This window comes from Lissotriton helveticus, chromosome 3_1 (assembly GCF_964261635.1).
Source record: "Lissotriton helveticus chromosome 3_1, aLisHel1.1, whole genome shotgun sequence".
In the NCBI taxonomy this organism is placed as follows: Eukaryota; Metazoa; Chordata; class Amphibia; order Caudata; family Salamandridae; genus Lissotriton; species Lissotriton helveticus.
The window spans coordinates 33,311,192-33,332,066 of NC_136061.1; the positions used below are offsets into that span (position 1 = coordinate 33,311,192).

Genomic DNA, 20,875 nt, shown 5'->3' on the forward strand with positions numbered 1-20,875 from the left:
TTTACATGGCATATTGAGCCTCGCATATTGCGATTCGCTAAAGACTCGCAATTTGCAAGGCGCAATTTTACGCGACGTACATCTGGCCCAAAGTCTGTGTATTGCACTGCCACTCACATTTCATTACCCTGTCTTACATCCCACTACCTCTCTCACTCTTTTAAAAAAATCATTTTATTCAACTTGCAGATGCATTACACACATCAACTGTAGCAGTGTTAACATATATAGATTCAAAAGGCGTTCTCATCCCTTCATCCCCTTCAGTTCTTTTATCCCCACCCCCCACCCCAGGCCCCCCACCATTGTCTGGCTAATTCTTTCAAGTCATCCGGGCTGGCACTTGTTGCATGCCTTAATTTTTTTATTTCGTGTATCGTTTCAAATCCCATTGAAGTTTCTCCACTTGCTCCATATTTTACCCCCTGTCTGTGGGCATCCCCAGCTATGATAGACTACTTTTTCGGCCGCTCCACACTAGTGAAGGTCTTGTCTCCAGTCTGTGAACCTGGGGATGGGGTGGAAGAGGGGGGTGTACTGCACCCCATGCCCTGGCTATGTTCCTTTTAGCGAGTAACCACATCCCGATGTATTTCAGCCACCTAGTCTCCCCAGTGATACTTAGTATATTCCATGTGGCATCCAGTGGGACCAGCAGTCCGGTGACTTCGGCCATTACTCTTGTGAGCTTTCCCAGTATTTTTCCAGCCCCGCGCAATCCCAAAGCATATGGTAAGATGAGCCCTCCTCCTTGCATCCCCTCATGCATTTGTTAGAATCGCATTTGCCCATATTATATAATCTTGTTCTAGTTGTGTATGACCTGTGCAGGTTTCGGAGCTGTATGAGGCAGAATTGAGCTCTCATGGCTACTTCTCTACGGCTTTGTGGTGCTTCATCCCAGTCATCTTCTAAAGTCCTGACATCCCTCTCCCATGCTACCCTCCTGGCCACTAATGATTCCGGCGCATTATTCATAATTTTTTTGTATATGAGGGAGGTGACTTTTGTGGTCATTTTCTTTTTTCTTCAGAGTTTTATATAACACGAACTTGACCCGATCGCTTTACATAGCACCAGTTGCATTACACGAGGACACATTCATTTTTGTTAGGCACGGGGAGATTAAGTGATTTGCCCAGAATCACAGGATGTTTAGAGTCATTACCGAGACTCGAACACAGTTCCTCAGGTCCGAGGTTGAGCACACTAGCTGTTAGGCCAACTCCTCTACCCTCTCATTGTGTCTAAAAGTCTTCTAATGGTGCGTGTTTGAGTATTTGCTCTCCCGCCGATATATGCACTTTTATGGAATTCTTCAGTTGTATATATCGAAACTGTTCTGTGGCTGACATTTGATACTCTGCTGTAGGGTTCGGAAATCTTTCATTTTCTGACCTTTCCAGACATTGCCCAGGTACTCGACGCTCAGCAGCGCCCTCGCGCGAAAACCCCATAGCTCTTGTATTTCTTTCAATAGGTCTCTAGTCAACAGAGGTGTTCGCTCTGTGAGTTTACCTTCCCATCCCAGGAATTTAGTTGCCTCCTTCCAGTCGTATGGTGGTTTGTGTATGCTCCGGTAGCTTACTCGCCTGGCTCTTACTATAGAGTGCATTTAAATATCCTCTCTGGCCCATCGAGAAGTGATCCATCCGGTATGCTGGCTCCTCCATGCCCTCAAAGACCCAGTCATTTAGGGTAACAAGTTGTGCCCCCCAGTAGTATTTACGGATGTCCGGGACTTTCATAGACCCCGCTCTGTAGCTTGTGCAGTGTGATTCTAGCAATCCCTCCATTCCATCGCAGTGGTCTCACTTGTGAGTCTATTTTACAGAAAAACTCTGCAGGGCTTTTGTACCGGGTATTTTGGAGGATATAAAGAAGGCGAGGCAGCGCCATCATCTTAAAAAGGACTGCTCGACCAATGAGCAAGAGCGGCAACGTTCTCCAATGCGCAACTTCCTTCCGCAGTCTATGCAGTTGGGGAAAGAGGTTGTACTCCAGAAAGTCTGCTTCTGTGCCTGGATATCACAATGTCAAAGTATTTAAATGTATCCCTCACCTCTGTCACCCCCACCGGGGGGCATTGTCAGCATTTCCCCTGTCAGTGTGATGGCAAGGGAATTATCTCAGTTAATCTGGTAGCCAGAGTAGCTCCCAAACAACTGAAATATATGAAGAGTACGGTGGATAGGTGATCTGGGTTCGGAGGCGTATATTATTATATCGTCGGCATACAGTGAGATTTTTTGCTCCCCCCACCAAGAGGTATGCCTCTAACCAGCGGTCTCTTCTTATCCATAACCACTAGGGGTTCCAGTGCTAACGCGAAGAGAATGGGCGAGAGTGGGCATCCTTGCCTCATACCCTTTTTCAGCGCAATCGGCCCAGAAACCACTCCATTCACCCTCACTCTGGGCAGTGGTCTTGTGTATAGTAATTTGACCCAGGTGCAGAATCTAGGGCCAAAGCCAAACCGTTCCAATGCCGCAAAAAGATAATCATACTTTATACTATTGAACGCCATGTGGGCATCCAGGGACAACAGCAGGGCTTTGAGGTTCGGCTCGTCCCTGGATGCCTGCAGGACTCCGTAGAGTCGCCACAGGTTCAGTCGGGTGCCTCGGTGTGGCATAAAGCCAGACTGGTCGGGGTGGACTAAGGCAGTTATTGCTCTGGTGAGTCTGTTGCCAGGACCTTGGCCAGTAACTTTGCCTCCACATTTAGCAAGGAGATTGGCCTATAGGAGGAACAGTCCTCCGGTGGTTTGCCTTGTTTCGGGATTACCGCTATCGTGGTCTGTCTTTCGTCTTCCAGGAGTTCTCCCCTGTCCAGTGACTCCTTAGACATATCTGGCATGTAGGGGGCCACCAGGGTCGTAATCCCCTTATAGAGTTTGACCTTTGTCATTGGGGCCGGATGCTTTGCCTGACTGTAGAGCCCTAATTGCACTGCCTATTTCTTCTGCAGTGAGCTCGTCATCTAGTACGTCTCTATCTTCCTGCGACAGCTCTGGGAGGTTGTAGTCTCTGAAGAATTCGGTGCATTCCAACTTAGTTCTTGTCGATGAGGGCTGGTATAACTGCTCGTAATACCGTCCAAAAGCTGTGGCTATGTTACCATCCGTTTCGTAGGCTGCCCTGTTAGGGTAATTTATTTTAAGCTTCCAGTTTCTTTCTTTGTCCCTTTTTTCCAGCCGTGCCATAAGCTTGGTGGCCTTACCCCATTTTCATATAGTCTCCTCCAAGATGCTACGGCATAGTCCCTAGCCTTTCCTTCTGCTATATTTCACAGCCTGTTGCTTTAGGCTCAGTGAATGATTGGTTTGTGGATCTACCTCTCCTGGTTTCCCAGTCGCTGCTTCAGGTTGGCGAGTTCTCTTACGATTGCTTCGTATTGAAGTTGCCGCTCTTTCCTCTGTCCCCCCTGCTAATGCCTGCACACGTCCCCTTATGACAGTTTTATACACTTTCCATAGCACACTGGAGGAATCTACAGTCCCCCAGTTCTCAAGGAAGTCGTGTTCTGACTGTTCTCTGATTTCATCCGTGACCTTTTTATCCCTGACCAACCAGGGGTCTATGCGTGGCGTTAAGACATTAGTTTTAAGTGATCCTGTCATCCGCACCTCAACTGGTGAGTGGGCCGATATACCTCTCGCCCTATGTAGGGTTTCCCTGAATTTGTTAGCCGTACAAGAGTGTGTTAGAATCTAGTCCAGACGTGAGTACCCTCTGTGTGAGACCAAGAAAAAGGTGTATTTTGCCCTAGGGATGTTCTGAATATCTTTAGTACATTTTTCCTTGAGTCCCTCCCTGTATTTGACCGCCTGTCTCTAGAGGGATCCATTACTGCGCTGAGATTGCCACCCAGTATCAATACTCCATAGGGGAGTGCCAGGAGCAGTGCGCTTAAGTCAGGCAATGGATTTGGGTGCAGTTTGGGTGGCACATATACTGAGCACAGATTGACAACCTTGCCCTCCCACATCCCCTTAATGGCCACTTACCTTCCAAAGCGGGCCTGCCAGGTTTTCTGGGGTGTAAATGGTAGTGCGGTTCTGATAAGTATACCCACTCCCCGAGAGCCAGTGGTAAATCCAGCATTCGCTGCCAACTTGTATCCAAATCTGTCTAGCGCTTTACGTATATTTCTCAGCAGGAGAGATTCTTGAAGTAGGACTATACCTGGGGAGTGCTTTTGAATACATTGCATTACCATTGTGCGTTTAACTTTATTCCCCAGGCCATTAACATTCCATGTCGTGATCACAAGAGTATTCCACATTGTCTGGGTTCTAATGGGTGGTTTCAGTGAGACCATGTCAGCGGTGCGAGTGTATTTAGGTTTTCTCTAATGGGGTTCTTGGATATGCTCTGTTGCTGCCGAGTTAGTGGTGCGGGGAGTAGTACCATTGCTCTCTCTACCCCTCACTTTCTTTCTCGACATGTCTTAAAGTGGTACATCTGCAATACTTGAATTAAACTCGACACTTTCTAACCCCGTACTGTGTAACTGCCCCCATCCTGCTACCCAGCATGGTATTTCCGGAACCTCCCACCCACCTACTTTCAGAGCGCCGGTCGACCCAAAACTGAACTAACAAGCTTTGGGTGGGCTTAAGCCATGGGTGTACCGGCCCTGGAGCCCGCCCTGTCCCCCAAAGCATGGCTGTGAGGCTCTGTCTATATCGCACTGGGAAATAGTCTCATGTCTGTACTTCGGGCCTACACTAGGTGTATTGGCAACAAGTACAAATGGTTCGAGGCATATGGGCTGCAGATGGTACATTTATGAATAGATCGCCATCTGGTGTTGGGCTCGGATGATTGCACTTGTTTTTCTTCTGGAGAAGTCTTTGTCGTCATCGATGACTCCTCCTCTAGGTGTCAGTGCGCATGGGCATCGGCTCCATCCTTAGATTGTTTTTTTCCGCCATCGGGTTCGGATGAGGATCAAAGCGCTCCGGATCGACTTCGATAAAGAAAGTTATATTCGGCGCGTAACCCTTTCCAATTCGACGGTATTGTTATCGAACGCGACTACACTTCCATCTCGACGCGTTTCGAAGAACGACGACTACGAGAAGACCAGCTCGACGTAGTCCAGCCCGGAGCCCATGGAAAGGACTCCATTCAAAAAATGTCCAACGTGTGGTGCTAAGTTCCCACACAAGGACCTACACGAGGTGTGCAACCTCTGCTTGTCCCCTGAACACGAATCCAGGGACTGTGAGGCCTGTGCAGCATTTTCCTCAAAATCGACGATTAGAAACCGTCGAGCCCGAAGACACGAGGTAGCGAGAATGCAGTCACAAGCAATCCCGGAGCTGTTCGAGGACCAGCACCCAGAAGAGGAAGAAGAAGAGGGCGACGAGGCGGGGTCAGAAGCGGACGAGTCCGACGTCGAGGAAATCGACGTCCAACAAACCGTGAGTGACGACGTCCCTTTACCAAAGAACAGACCCCGCACGGTGTCGACCCCGCCCTCGAGCCCGGTCAGACAACCGAAAAAAGTTTCCGACGCCCCGCCTTCGGGCCCGGCAACGAAACCGAAACCGAAACACTCGGTCTCCCATCATGGTGGTTCCGATAAACGACCCACCCCGACATCGACACCGAAGCTCCATATAAAGGAAAGCTTGAAGTCGAAACAGTCCATGTCGACACCTAAACACGCTTCGATACCGAAGACACCCTCGACACCGAAGACATCGGATCCGAATAAAATCTCGGTGCCGAGAATACAAATGGACAGTCAAAAGAAAAAACACCTTTCGGACCCGAAAACTGTGGTACCGACACAGGAATATAAAACCGATCCTAAACAAAAGACTCTGTTTATTGATCCACAAACTGGCAAGGTAGTCACAGAACTACCCAAAAAGAGGAAAAGTGAACAATCGGACGACAAAACTCCTCCGAAGAAGAGAACAATGGGGACAAATACAACTCCTCCCCCTTCTCCAAATCCTAGAGACACACCCTCTTCTCCTATTCCTCACAATAGGCCAACTATTCCTCCCACACGACCATCTACACCTACAACAGATGTAGAAAGTGACACAGGGGAGGGAGAACATCCTGGGGATGATGAAGACACAATCCCAGAGGAGGCAGACCCATGGGAACAGTACAATGTAGGGTCAGATAACGATAACGACCCTGAATTGTATCCGTCAAAACCTTCACCTCCTGATGATAATACTGGTTTTGCGCAACTCCTTAATAGAGCAGCAAAATACCACAAGGTAGAACTACATGCAGAACCTCAAATAGAGGATTTCCTGTTAGAAACACTACCTGCTGCACAAAGAACATCAGGAACACTACCAATGCTTAAGGGCCTTCTCAATCACACATCAGAGATATTCAGAGACCCGGTGAGGGCTAGGGTATTGAACCCAAGAATTGATAAGAAATATAGGGCAGCTCCAAAAGACCCAATATTCATCAAGGGACAAATTCCTCTAGACTCACTAGTGGTCACAAACGCTCGTAAGAGAGCAAACTCTTTATCTACAGGAGAAGCTCCACCTCCTGACAAAGAGTCCAAGCTAATAGATGCCTCTGGCAAAAGAGTAGCATCTCAAGCGGCAAACAGCTGGCGCATAGCTAATACACAAGCACTACTGGCAAGGTATGACAGAGCGCATTATGATGAATTAGAAAAACTCATCACACATCTCCCTAAAGAACATCAAAAGAGGGCAGATCAACTCATACAAGAAGGGAAGTTAATTACGAACACTTCAATCAAGTGCGCCCTAGACGCGGCAGACACTGTAGCAAGATCCATAAACACAAGCATCATGTTAAGGAGACATGCATGGCTCAGGGTTTCAGGGTTCAAACAAGAGGTGCAAACTTCATTACTGAACCAACCTTTTGATGAGAAAACACTTTTCGGCACAGGGACAGATGAGGCCTTAGAAAAGATGAAAAAGGATACGGAAACGGCTAAATCAATGGGAGCATTGCAACAGCCGACCCAAAGAGGTTCCTTTCGTAGGTCCACCTAAGAATTCTAGAGGTAGTTACAGAGGTAACAACAGTAAGGGTAGAGGTCGCGGAAACAACAACAACCGCAACTCTCCAACCCCAAAGCAGTGACTTCATACAGCTCCCCCCAGACCATATAACACCGGTCGGGGGACGCCTATCACAGTTCCTACCTGTCTGGGAAAACATCACATCAGACAGGTGGGTGAGACAAATTATCCAACATGGTTATTGCCTGGAACTCACATCTACCCCACCAAACATCCCCCCAAAACAGCGTCCAATGAAACAAGATCACTTAACACTGTTAAAACAAGAAGTACTATCTCTGCTACAAAAGCATGCCATAGAGAAGGTTCCAAAGCAACAACAAGGAACAGGAGTATACTCCCTATACTTCCTAATTCCCAAAAAGGATGGGTCTCTAAGGCCAATACTAGACCTAAGACCTCTCAACGCATACATAAATTCGGAACATTTCCACATGGTCACGCTCCAACAAGTACTTCCTTTACTGAAGAAAGGGGACTTTCTTTCTACACTGGATCTAAAAGACGCTTTCTTTCATATCCCGATTCACAAAGCCCACAGGAAATATCTAAGGTTTGTGGTAGAAGGACAACATTATCAGTTCAAAGTCCTTCCGTTTGGTGTCACGACGGCACCAAGGGTGTTCACAAAATGCCTAGCAGTGGTCGCAGCCCACCTAAGAAGACAACAAATACATGTCTTCCCATACTTGGACGACTGGCTAATAAAGGCCAAGTCACAAGAAGAATGTCTTCAGAACACACAGAAGACAATTCACATGCTGCACCAACTAGGGTTCACTGTGAACTACACAAAGTCACACCTGCAACGAAGCAAGGTTCAACAATATTTAGGGGCTACTATAGACACAGAAAAAGCCAAAGTATACCCCAATCCAGTCAGGATTCAAACAATGCTCACACTGATTCAAAGATTTCAACCACAACACTCACTAACAGCTCGAGTGTTCATGCAGCTATTAGGGATGATGTCATCCTGCATACTGCTAATACCATATGCCAAACTACAAATGTGTCCGCTGCAAGAATGTTTAGCGACACAGTGGAATCAGGCTCAAGGACAGATTACAGATCTGGTGTTGGTAGACGACCGCACACACCGCTCTCTGAAGTGGTGGAACACAACAAACATTGCCAAGGGGCGGTCGTTCCTAGAACCAATTCCACAGGTGACAATAACAGCGGACGCATCGCTCACGGGATGGGGAGCGCATATGGAGAAATATACAGTACAAGGAAGATGGAGTGTGCAGGAAAGAAGGCTGCACATCAATCATCTAGAACTACTAGCAGTGTTTCTAGCATTGAAAGCCTTTCAAATGCATGTTACCAACAAAGCAGTCCTGATCAGAACAGACAACATGACAGCAATGTATTATATTCAAAAACAGGGGGGGACGCACTCTCTCCAACTATCCAGACTAGCGCCGGAAATTTGGAGATGGGCCATTCCTCAAAACATCTATCTGTTAGCAGAACACCTACCAGGAGTTCAAAACCAGATAGCAGACATCTTAAGCAGACAGTCGGAACAAATACACGAATGGGAACTGCACCAACAAATACTGCAACCATTCTTCCAAAGATGGGGACAACCAGAGATAGACCTCTTTGCCACTCATCAGAACGCAAAATGCCAAAGCTTCGCGTCCAGGTACCCACACCACCTGTCGCAGGGCAATGCGTTATGGATAAATTGGTCCAACAAATTTGCATACGCTTTTCCCCCTCTCCCACTAATCCCATTAGTGGTCAGAAAGCTGCAACAACACTCAATGACCATGATACTAGTAGCACCCACGTGGGCACGACAACCGTGGTTCACCACGCTCTTGCAATTCTCACAAGTGCCACACCAAAAGCTAAGGATTCTACCCATGCACCTTACACAGAACCATGGAGAAATAATGCACCCAGATCCCACACAACTGAACCTAGCGATCTGGCTCCTGAAATCCTAGAATTTGGGTACTTAGATCTACCCCCAAATTGCATGGAGATAATTAAGCAAGCGCGACGTCCCACCACCAGAGCATGCTACGCAGCTAAGTGGAAGAGGTTTGCTATATACTGTACCACTAATAATATCAACCCTCTGGACGTATCAACAAAGGAGATTATTTGCTACTTACTACACTTACAGCAATGTAATCTCGCGTATACATCTATCAGAGTACATCTAGCAGCTATAGCAGCGTACCTACAAAACAGGCAGCACATATCCCTGTTTAGAGTGCCAGCGATAAAAGCCTTCATGGAAGGCCTTAAAAGAGTCATTCCACCAAGATTACCACCTTCCCCGGTCTGGAACCTCAACGTAGTACTCACCAGACTAATGGGACCACCTTTCGAACCTATGCATAGGTGTGAAATACAATTCCTTACATGGAAGGTGGCCTTTCTTATAGCCATTACCTCACTCAGGAGAGTAAGTGAATTACAGGCACTGACAATACAAGAACCATTCCTACAATTACATCAGAATAAAGTGGTTCTTAGAACAAACCCAAAGTTCTTGCCTAAAGTAATTTCAGCATTTCACATCAATCAACCGGTGGAACTACCAGTCTTTTTCCCAAAGCCACAGACGGTAGCAGAAAGGGCCCTACATACACTAGATGTCAAAAGGGCCATTTTGTACTACATAGAAAGGACACAAAATTTCAGGAAAACTAAACTATTTGTAGCATTTTCCCCAACACATAAGGGCAATCCTATCTCTAAAGCAGGCATCGCTAGATGGATTGTAAGATGTATACAAATATGTTACATAAAAGCAAAGAGAACATTAACTGTTCCTCCTAGAGCTCATTCTACACGTAAGCTAGGAGCATCTATGGCATTCTTAGGAAACATTCCCCTAGATGACATATGTAGAGCAGCAACTTGGTCTACACCACATACCTTTACAAAGCACTACTGTGTTGATGTGCAGGCTACACAACAAGCCAGAGTGGGCCAAGCTGTATTAAAAACTCTATTTCAAACAGTTGCGACAGACACGGGTGACCACCGCTAGGGAGGTAACTATTGTATAATCTATTCATAAATGTACCATCTGCAGCCCATATGCCTCGAACGGAATATGCTACTTACCAGTATGCATCTGTTCTTGGCATAGAGGGCTGCAGAGTGGTACATGCCCTCCCTGCCTCCCCGGAAACCTGTGTCTGTCCCAACATTATCTTATTTAGATACACTTACATGGGCATATCTTTATGTATTCTACTACACTACTCCATCTAACCCTACTATGGCAAAACAATCTAAGGATGGAGCCGATGCCCATGCGCACTGACACCTAGAGGAGGAGTCATCGATGACGACAAAGACTTCTCCAGAAGAAAAACAAGTGCAATCATCCGAGCCCAACACCAGATGGCGATCTATTCATAAATGTACCACTCTGCAGCCCTCTATGCCAAGAACAGATGCATACTGGTAAGTAGCATATTCCTTATGCTTACCTGTGCCTCTAGAGTTCATCTTCTGTGCCGGATTCTTGGCGTTGCTCATTGGTACCACGGGATCCCAGATATCGGACTGTGTCTCCCAGATGTTGGTCCCAGTCCTCCCATCATCATTGATCATCTAGGCTTGCCCAAGTCTCTCAGGGCAGTGGGGACCGCCGATCCTCTTCAGCCTGTGCTGTTTAGCTTTCCGTTCCGTTACCGCTTCGGTGCACACGTTGTCGTCCAGCAGTTCGCCATCCACCAAGCAACTCCCAGGCTTCCACTGGGGTGGAGAACCTCCACATTTTACCTTCTGCCGTTACTCGAAGTGTTGATGGAAACAGCATGGTGGATGTTACCTCTTTGACTCTCCATGCTTTCTTGACATCAAGAAAAGTTCATCGCGCCTGCAGCACCTTTATTGGAAAGTCCAGAAATAGGGTGATAGTTGCATTATCTATTTTGATTGGTGGCGCCCTGCCGGCCGCCTGTAGGATTGCGTCTCTGTCCCGTTAGTTGAATATCCAGGCAATGATGGGATGTTACGGGGCCCCTGGTCTTCGTGAGGTACCCGGGACTCTGTGGGCTCTTGCTTCTGAGAAGTATTTGGACAACCCCTTGGGTTTGCGTGACTTTAATATGAGATCCTCTACAAACAGGTCCATGGCTGGTCTCTCCTCCCTCTCCGGGACACCAAAAAAACAGATATTGTTGCGGCGGGAGCAGCCCTCCTGATACTCCAGCCTAGCTTCCAGGGCTTTGGTTGTGACCCTTTATTTTCCCCTGAAGCACATTTGTGTCAGTCATTAGTGCATTTGTGACTTCCTCTACCTCCTTCACTCTGAAACTCATATTTCTCAGGTCTGCTCTGATAAGCGTTACTTCAGAGGTCACAATGTCTTTTTTACCAGCCAGGTCTGACCGCACTCCTTGCAGCGCCGTCGTGATATCATATAGAGTATGTTCTGTTGCTGTTGCGAGTGATGGTGAAGAGAGGGCAGGTTCCGCCTCCTCTGCCCCTTCCCCCATCGACTCTATGGGAAAGTGTATCTGCACTTTCTGTCTGCGTTCCTGGGGGGCGAGGGGGCGGCCTCCGGCAGTACTCTGCCACCTCCCCAGACCACTCCACGTGTCTGGGGGCCTGTCGGAATTCCTGCTGCTGCTTCCCTGGAACCCACCTCCCCCCCCCTCAATTGGCTCAGCAGATGGTGTCTCCTAGACTTAGGCCCCTATCTGTCCGAACTCCCAGTGCTGAGCTCTCTGCTCCCCACTTACTGTGGTGTGATGATGGCACCTTTATTCAGGGCCGATAGGCCTGGTTTAGGCAGTTCCTTCAGGCACTTTCAGTCTCCGCTTTGCACCAGCTCCCGACTCACCGACAGCAGCCCCCCTTCTGAACCGTGGCAGCTCGAGCATGTCCGTCCTTTTCTTAAAGAGCCTCTCCAGGTGGCAGTCCCCTCAGTCCGATCACTGCCAGGCGCCGCTGAGCCGTGTGGTGCCTCTTGGTGTCACTTCCACTGTGCAGACCTCAGGGTGACCATATGTTAATGACATTTATACATTGCGACTGCTACCCAGAGGTGTCCTGGTGCTAGTTACATCGCCTGTGCCTGCAAAAAGAAAGAAGTTTATTGGGCATAAAGCCAGGTCTTAAGCCTCTTCCTGAAGGCCAATAGGTTAGTAATGCACCTTAGAAGAAAAGGCAGGTTGTTCCAGGCTTAACCCAAATTGTGGGCGAAACGTCCACCCCACCAAACTCTTTTTATGAGTGGTACTGCGACCCATCTGGCCTCTGATGAAGGAAGTGGTCTATTTGGTATACACCATTGGAAACCCTGTTTCAAATAGTCAGGTCCTGCACCATGCAGCGTCTTACAAACCAGGCAAAGGGCTTTAAAGCAAACTCGATTCCTCACCGATAGCCAGTGCAATGTATTTATTTCCTTGGTAATGGGTGCAAACCGAGGTGTTCCAGAGATCAGTCTGGCTGCTGCATTCTGCAGCGTCTGGTGTTTACTCAAAAGCCTTGTTGAGCAGTAAGGTACAGACTATTACAGTAGTTCAGCCTCAACAGTATGAGAGTCGCAACTACTGTTGGCCGGCTATTTGGGGGCAGGAACGGCACTATTTTCCCAATTGTTTTTATCACAAAAAAGGTACACAGAGGTGACCTGATGACTAAAGGTGAGGTCCTCGTCCATTATTACCCTAATGTTTTTCACCTTATTGGTGGGTGAGGGGTGGGACCCCATCGAAGGTGGCCACCAATTTGGGGTCCAGACGTTAGCGTGGTTACCATACAGCATAACTTCGGTTTTATCTGAGTTAATTTTTAGGCAGTTGTCTGCCGTCCACTTCCCTACTGATACCATACACTCTTGAAATCAGTTGTCTAACCCTGCCTCCTCTCCGGGTAGCAGGGACACCACAATTCGTGTGTCAACCGCATATGATGTCAGGCCAAATCCAAATGCCCTAACAATAGGTGCCAGAGAGGAAACATAAACATTGAAAAGTGTGGGGCTAAGAGAAAAATGAAAGGATTTGACTGGTAATCTCTGAGTGCCACAATTTGTCACCTGTCTGAAAGGAAGGATCTTAAAAGGTCCATGGCTTCCCCCCCCCGACCCCGCATGCCTTTAGACGGTCCATCAAAATATTGTGATGGACCGTATCAAAGGCAGTGGACAGATCCAGCAACAGCAACGCTGCCCTGCCCCCACTGTCTACAGCTCCCCTGATCTCATCGGTCGCCTTGATGAGGGCAGTCTCAGTGCTGTGGCCTCCCGTGAAGCCATATTGAGAGGAATCCAGAGCTTGTGTATCCGCTAGGAAAGCACTGAGTTGTGAATTCGTATTTTTTTCCATCAGTTTTGCTGGGAGTGGAAGCCTAGAAATGGGACGAAAATTGTTCGGATCCTTAGGGTCCAGACTGGGTTTTTTCAGTAGGGTCAGGATAGAGTATAATTTCCAGCATGTAGGGAATTGTCGTTTAGCATACATGTCGTTAAAGATTAATGATAGCTGCGATGCCATAGGGATCGGAGCTAGTTTGGCCACAGCCACTGGACATGGGTCATGAGGTGACCCTGAGTTCACAGCCAAAAGAAGCTCTTGAGTATCTTAAAAGGATACTGGTGTAAGGTTTACAAACCTAGCAGTGGACATTGTTGTAGATTGTGGTACTTCCATTGTTACAGATGATCCTCCACTACTCGCCCATTAAAAGCACCGAAAATGGACTCTACTTTGGCCAGAAAGAACTTGGCAAGGACTTCACGAAGTTCCAGGCTAGGCTGAATGGTGGCCGGACTTGGCAAGGCCAGGTTCTAAACCGTTTTGAATAGCTCTTTTGCTGAGTTCTTAGCCAAATCAATGCGGGCTGCAAAATACTTTTGTTTAGCCGCAAAAATAAGTTGTTTGTAATTTCGTAGACTGCGGCTCGGTCTGTGGCCTATCTCAGATCCGGCAGGATTGAGGAAGAGTGAAGGCCTCCCGATCAACTACAGACTGGAGGCGGTCTTTAGTGCGCAAAGTTAATCATGGGAGCCTCCGGGTGGGTCTGATACGCCCGTGCTCACCACGCCACTGCTCTCGATCACACTCCCCGGTGCCTGGGTGCTCGAGCACAAATCCTGCCTCACTTTCTGGGAACAAGCATCGTCCAATCGCTGGGTCCAGTCACCCGGGCCCGCCCTTAGGTACTTGCCACTTTGTAGGCCCGCGGCTCACAACGTCGCGGCTCACAACGTCGCGGCCCACAACGTCGCGGCCGCGTCTCCTCAATTTAGCCTGCGGTTCCGGGCCTGAATTTAGCGCATCGCTCCAGTCCAATCTTACGGGCCACCTGAGATCTTTTCCCTGGGATCGCCTGACCCCGCAGTCTCCCCGGTCTCCTTGTGCACAGACCACAGTCTCGTGGCTGATGTTCCACGGATTTACAGGGGGAAAACTCTGGATCGGCTTGGCAGAGCTGTCTATGGTGTGGCCATCTTGCTCCAAGCTAGCCACACCCCCCAATACCTCTCACACTCGGGAGTCTCTTGCTTCAGCACTATTAATGGATGCAAAAATGAAGAGTCCTATATTCAAATGTTGTAATAAGTTCTTGGACGCAGTTGAAGGTCATTAATCCACTCCTTATTAAATATTATGACATTGTAGCGGTGGTCCACCTGCCAACATTTTAGTAACTTGTGAAACCTTTACAATTTTGAAGTACTGTAGATGAAGTTGAAGCCCTGCATTCCAAGGCGCCTGAAACTTGGTGTTTTAAGTACGCTCTCCACTGCTTTCCTGCACTCTTTGCCTGACTATATTAAGGTGGTGCTGCTATTGTGTGGACATTCATATCTGCAGAGTTTCCCCCACGGCAAGTGTGTCTTTTTAAGTCAGTCCTTGCCATTTAACAAACATCACATTGTATTCTGGGACTTGAGGTTGTGCTGTTAACATCGTAACTATGGACTTAACAAAACCTCCACATTAAAGTACAGTTGGGTAAAAAGTTAGGATTACCTGAAGGTATCACACATAACAGGGCATCTTGTAGCTGTGAATTATGTTGGTCTGTGGAAAGACTTTACCACTAGTCTTTTAGGTCTCGCATCAGTGAAAGACCTTATGTCGCCGGCTTGCGGGAATATTGGACAGGGGATGTGCACACGCTTTCCTTCGGCAGATTTCACCTCGTGGGCGCACACGTGCACATCTCCTGTTCAACATTCAGCAGCCTCTCGCCTCTCTCATTCACGCGCGCACACACAGCCACACTCACGCATGTGCACACACATTCCCACGTGCACCCACTCACCCCCTTATATTCCTCCCCCCGGCACACGCAGGGCTTACATACACACACAAACGCGCACACACACACCCTCCCAACCCCACTCACCGGGCACACTCGGGGCTTCCATCACTGGGGGGGCGGGCACCGTCAATGTGCCCCGATGACCCCCTTCACCGGGTCTGTTATACTCCTCTTGTCCTGTCCCGCGGTAGTGATGGCTGCACGGGATTCGTAGGCGGCTTGCTCCCTTCCCTTCACAGGAGCGCGGGGTAGGCTCCCGTCCGCTTCCTGTCTGTGCTGGTGGCCCCGCCCTCAACCAGTCAGTCCCGGACAGTCCCGCCTGGCTTCCTGTGTCTCGTTCTATTTTTGATTGGGCTTTTTCATACGTAACAGCACGTTTTTAACTTAGCCAGTCCCATACGATCCTTTCCAGTCCGCTTTCTTGCTCACCTCGGACCCAGTTTGTATCTCAAATATGATGCAAAAAAACAGTCCCATAATCGACAGGAAGCTTATTCCGCCACATTAAAGGGGCTGTCAAATTGTAAATAACAATACTATAGGTGGTTTGTATTGTGGTTACATTACATTTCTGTGGTGCTTCATACCAGTACCAAGGCGCCAACCCTGTTTGCAGAGTGTTGGCATGCAATCTGAAGGATTTCCTTGGTTGGCAAGGTGTGGGTTTGTGGTTTAGCCTGTAGGCGAGCGTTAACGAGTTATAATTGAGGACCATATAAAAAAAAAATATGTATAATTTCTAAAAATATGGTTCGGACCAGTCCCTCCTGAGGGAAACCGTCGCCATTCTCTAGTATTAAAACCTACCTCAGCTGGCAGTAGCATTTCAGTACTGCTTCCTGCTAATTGTTGCGTTGTGGACTGCTTCTGGTTTGTATTTGCCGATTTTTTTGGTGTTTTTTTCTGTTTCTACAGGTGTGTGTTTCACTACGGTCATACAGGCTTCTTAAGTTCTTTCTGCAGAAAATGGTACCCACACTCCCTTACACTAGCCATTGCTTTTAAAGCATTCACATGGACTCTGGTCTCTCAGCCATTTCATTGCAGAGAGAACTACTAACACATCTCGTATCTGGTCGGCTGTATGAGAAGTAAACCGTGATTGACACAACTAAGAAGTGTCATACAACAGCCAGCCCCACCTAACTGTTTATTGTATCCTTTCAAGATGAATGCTGTATTAGCCACTCTTCTGCTACAGATGTTCTAGTGACCAGTAGGTGGCAGCGAAAAGCAGCAAACTGATGTTGAAAATGTTGCTCTGTTTACAATGTTTACAGTGTTGTGTTTGGAGCTGGCAGAGGCGAATGTCAAATCTACAGATGGCGAAACCAACAAGCATTTGCAATGCAATAGGTCTCGCATTTGCGAGAGTTTAAGCTATTAGCTTTGTAAATGACAATGCCTATTATTTTCGTTTTTTAAAACATAAATAAAAGGCATTGTCATTTACAATGCCAATAGCTTAAACTTGCGTAAATGCGAGACCTATTGCATTGCAAATGCTTGTTGTACATGGTGACCGCTCTCTTTCAGACGTACCAGTCACTACACCTTGCACTGATTGTTTAAAGGCTGGGGTGTGTGGCAGGTGATCGCCTATTTTTTTCCCCAGAGTTTTATATAGCGCAAATTTGACCGGCAGGTATTGGGACATTTTACATGTGCACCACTTGCGTTACAGATGGACACATTCATTTTTTGTTAGGCACAGGGAAATTAAGAGATTTTTCCCAGACTCACAGGATGTTGAGTTTCCCTGCTGAGACCCGAACCCGGTTCTCCAGCGTCGAGGTCGACCACTCTAGCTGTAATACTGATTTGATAGAAAAGGGGGCAGATGTATCAAAGGGTTTGACCTATTCTGTGTCTTTAGGTAAATGTGTTACAACTTATTAACTAAGAGGATCATGAGCCGGTCCTTTCACCAAACTGTGAAAGAATTTTACACTGACAGAAAATCAAATACGATTTTAATATTCCCAGATTCTCTACAGTGTATAAAATAATCAGATCAGACGTAAAACATGACCCTTTGACAAAGGCAGAACGCCTGCCTGATCTAAAATGACAACCCCTTATATTGTGATGTTGCATCTGACATAGGTGTGGAGAGGGTCATGAACCACTAGGGATCAAATGGGATACATCCGTGTCACCAAAGATATTGTCACCTACCTGATGTATATATTTGTAATTTAATGTGTCGTATTTAGTAGTGTGTGTTTGTATGCACGTGTGTGTGTGTGTGTGTGTGCGTGTACGTGCGTGTGTGTGTACGTGTGTGTGTGTGTGTGTTGCGTGTGTGTGTGTTAAATACACTTTTCATTTTTCAAAGAAAAAGAACTGGCTAGTCAATGTGTTTATGGAGGGTTGGAGGGGGGTGGGCGCACACCGCCTCACACTCCAGCACTCAGTTTGCCCCGATGCATCATAATAAATGCAGTGCATGATAACACTTTTGTCCAATGTCAGGCTATACTTTTTCACCCTTGTTGGTGCAGCCAGTGCTGTGTATCTCTAGACACGTGTTTCAGGATAATTGTCCTTCTTCAGTAGAGAGCAACACTTTTTTTGGGGATGCTGGAAATGCTGCCCAAAGTCTTCTCAGGTCTCAGTACCACTCGCTGAGCGCAGGTGCATCAACCAGAGCTCATCAGCTCGTTAGCTCAAGGGAGCCTTTTCAAATAGGAGGGGCGTGGGCGCACACCGCCTCACACTCCAGCACTCAATTTGCCCCGATGCATCATAATAAATGTAGTGCATGATAACACGTTTGCGCCCACCCCCCTCGTGTTTATGGAGGGTTGTTGTTGCGCACCTATGGTTGTAGATTGCTAGCCCACACCACTTCCTCTGAGTAAGCCTTGGACTGCTCTGCTTTGCTACCCTAAGAGAGAACAGTGCTAAAATGGAGTGCTCGGTTCCCAGTAGGGAGACGATTGTGGGCATGTTATTTGCCCAGGACTCGCATCCTGCACAACTAATGACCCAGTTTCTTACACCTAGCCCTCTCCTCCCCCGAGATCCCCACTTATGTAAGTCCTGGACTGTAATCTCTCATTGTTCTTCTTTCCAGATGATTTGGACCCCTTTATGGACAGGTCTGGATTTCACTCTCATAGCAGCTGTGGAGTTCGGACTCCAGGATTGAGAAATGTCTTCTCCATCAACATCCCGAATGGGTCAGGTGAGACAAACGTGCATTCGTTGCATCACTCGTAGGTGTCATCCATGATGTGGCTTCGATACCATGTGCCCTCCACCTGCTCCAGTGAGGTGTATATGCAGCCACTTCATTATCTGTGTGAAACCCGACACGTGTCTTCCATATGTGTAGCCATCACTTTAATACATATGTGGGAGCGTAACCGTAGCATCCATATTTATTACTGAAGCAGCAACAGCAGCTCTGTGGTTGAGCAACACTAGGAAAACTGTCACTCATGCCCTAGTGGTCGCCAGCAAGTTGGACTACGGAAAACACCCCTGCTCCGGGATTACCAAGCAACTCACTAGAAGACGACAACCATCAACAATTCAGCAGCCAGACTCGTCCTCTGGCTCCCACACCGAACTCGCTATACACCACACCACACCTCGGAAAGCTCCACTGCTCCAGATACACAAACACGCTAATTTCAAACTCCTCACACACACGTAAGGCACCACTTACCTCAACAGTTGCATCTCCTTTCACCCACCATCCAGACACCTCTGCTGGGCAGGGCTCCTACGCACACACATCCACGCATACACCGAAGCAGATCACAGGGTCAGGCGTTCTCTTACATAGCTCCTAAAGCATGGAATAATCTCTCACTCCGCTTCAGAGCCTTCCCTCTTCTTTTGTTCCGCAAGGAGCTGAAGAATTGGCTTTCCAATTAACCAACCTACCCTAGGCAGGGTTAGGCACACACGCCTGCTCAGGTGATGGTGCACTTTACAAATACACTTAACATGGTGAGGTCTGATCTTCCATTAAAATCTGTTCTTTGTTGTCTCAACAAATTAAGCACCAATCGAAAAACATTCATGTAGCTTTAAAAAAAAAAAGGTTGTTCATCCATTAGGGCTTTGGCATGGTAAGTTTCATGCAGCTAGTCAAACAGTCGGGTGATGGCGCTTGGGCAAAAAAGGGGAAGGTCAGAAAAGTGACCGCTCCGGTTTTTGTTGCCCCCCTGTTTTAATTTGCTTGCTAACACAGAAAAACTGGATGAAAAAGAATTAAACTACACTTCGCGACGAAGTGCCTTTGCCTGGTTTGGCGTAAATCTATTCAGTAGTGTTTGTGACATTAAATTGTTTTTAGTAGGCATTAAATTGAGCTGAGTTGTCAGTCGAGATAGAGAAATCTAGGTCCTTAGCCCCCAGATTATCCATTTACCCGTGATCTTGAATCACGCATGGACCAAAAAAAAAATCCAATTGGAAGAAGCTGTCTTTTCTACTGCTGTGCATTTCGGTATGCTCTCCCAAACCTCGGTTTGTGGATTGAAGCACTCGTCTTAACTGGGTGTAGTGTGCTAGAAAATGTTGATGCTGCCTTTACTTGATGTCTCCATGTCTCGAAAAAAAGATAAAGAGCAATGAAAAGCAGCCGGGCAGAAGGAGCACTTTCCGAGTCCCTGCCTCAAGGGGAGAGAGTGGTCGGGACAGGATAAAATGGATGCCCACCGGGTTTAATTTTTTTTTAATGCAGTTTCTACCATAGGGTTCATGGATCCCGAGGTTGGTTTTGTGTTCTCTCAGTGCTACTCCAGAGGTCCCCAAATCCATAGCAAGAGGTCTTGACATGGTATAGGATTCATGGGCCCAGTGCCGGGGCCACAACCCCCACAGGATGTCCCTATAATTGTGCAAAATTACGAGGGTAAGCAAACCTTTAAAAACAAAAATCGGGTCTGCCTCTAGTCCAAGCAGTGTGCATTTGTGTTTTTTTTTGTTTTTTTCCCAAGGTCCTTATTTACTAATAGATTATGATCTGACATCATACTACAGGAAACAAGCCAGACAGTTTCCTTAAGACTCTGCATTCTGCAAGGGCACTACTGTTTCAAAGTCTATACCAAAGAAAACCAGGTGCAGTTTTACTTTTACAGTTCACCCCCGTATCTCTGAAAGGGTATCACGAACGTCTTCCCACAATTTTGGAAGCATTGGACAGTTCATAATACATTTGAATGTCATCTGCTTTCGGCTCACCACGGCTCCCACAGCCTGGGAACTTGCTGATTCTGTCCGGTGTCAAGTAGATCCTGTGGCTCGTGGAGAAGTGTGGCTCACTGGTTAGAGGCGGCAGGCCCGGACGCTGAGATCAGACCCGGGACCAGGGTTCAATTCCCGACGCGGCAGGGTCTTGAGCCCAAAATGTCCACGGACTCGGTAATTCTTGCCTCGGTGCCTACTCGAATCACAGGTTCACACTCTGCAACTCTGGGCAATAGCTTGCTTAATCTCCACTACGGCCCCCCGCGGCAGGATGCGTGGCTTTCACCTTGGGGATACCCAGTAGGGGCTATCTCACAGGGAAAAACCAGGACGGGTTCCCAATGCAAA

At 47.5% G+C, this 20,875-nt stretch overlaps 1 protein-coding gene across 5 annotated transcripts in view; it reads left to right on the top strand.

Annotated features, from left to right (window-relative positions):
- DNAJB2 (DnaJ heat shock protein family (Hsp40) member B2) overlaps nt 1-20,875 on the top strand; it is a 188,946-nt gene that overhangs the window by 109,889 nt on the left and 58,182 nt on the right. For all 5 annotated transcript variants that reach the window (XM_078679166.1, XM_078679168.1, XM_078679169.1 and 2 more), the window contains exon 6: nt 18,396-18,506. In XM_078679166.1, coding sequence (XP_078535292.1) covers nt 18,396-18,506 — 111 coding nt within the window. The remainder of the gene's footprint in view (nt 1-18,395; nt 18,507-20,875) is intronic.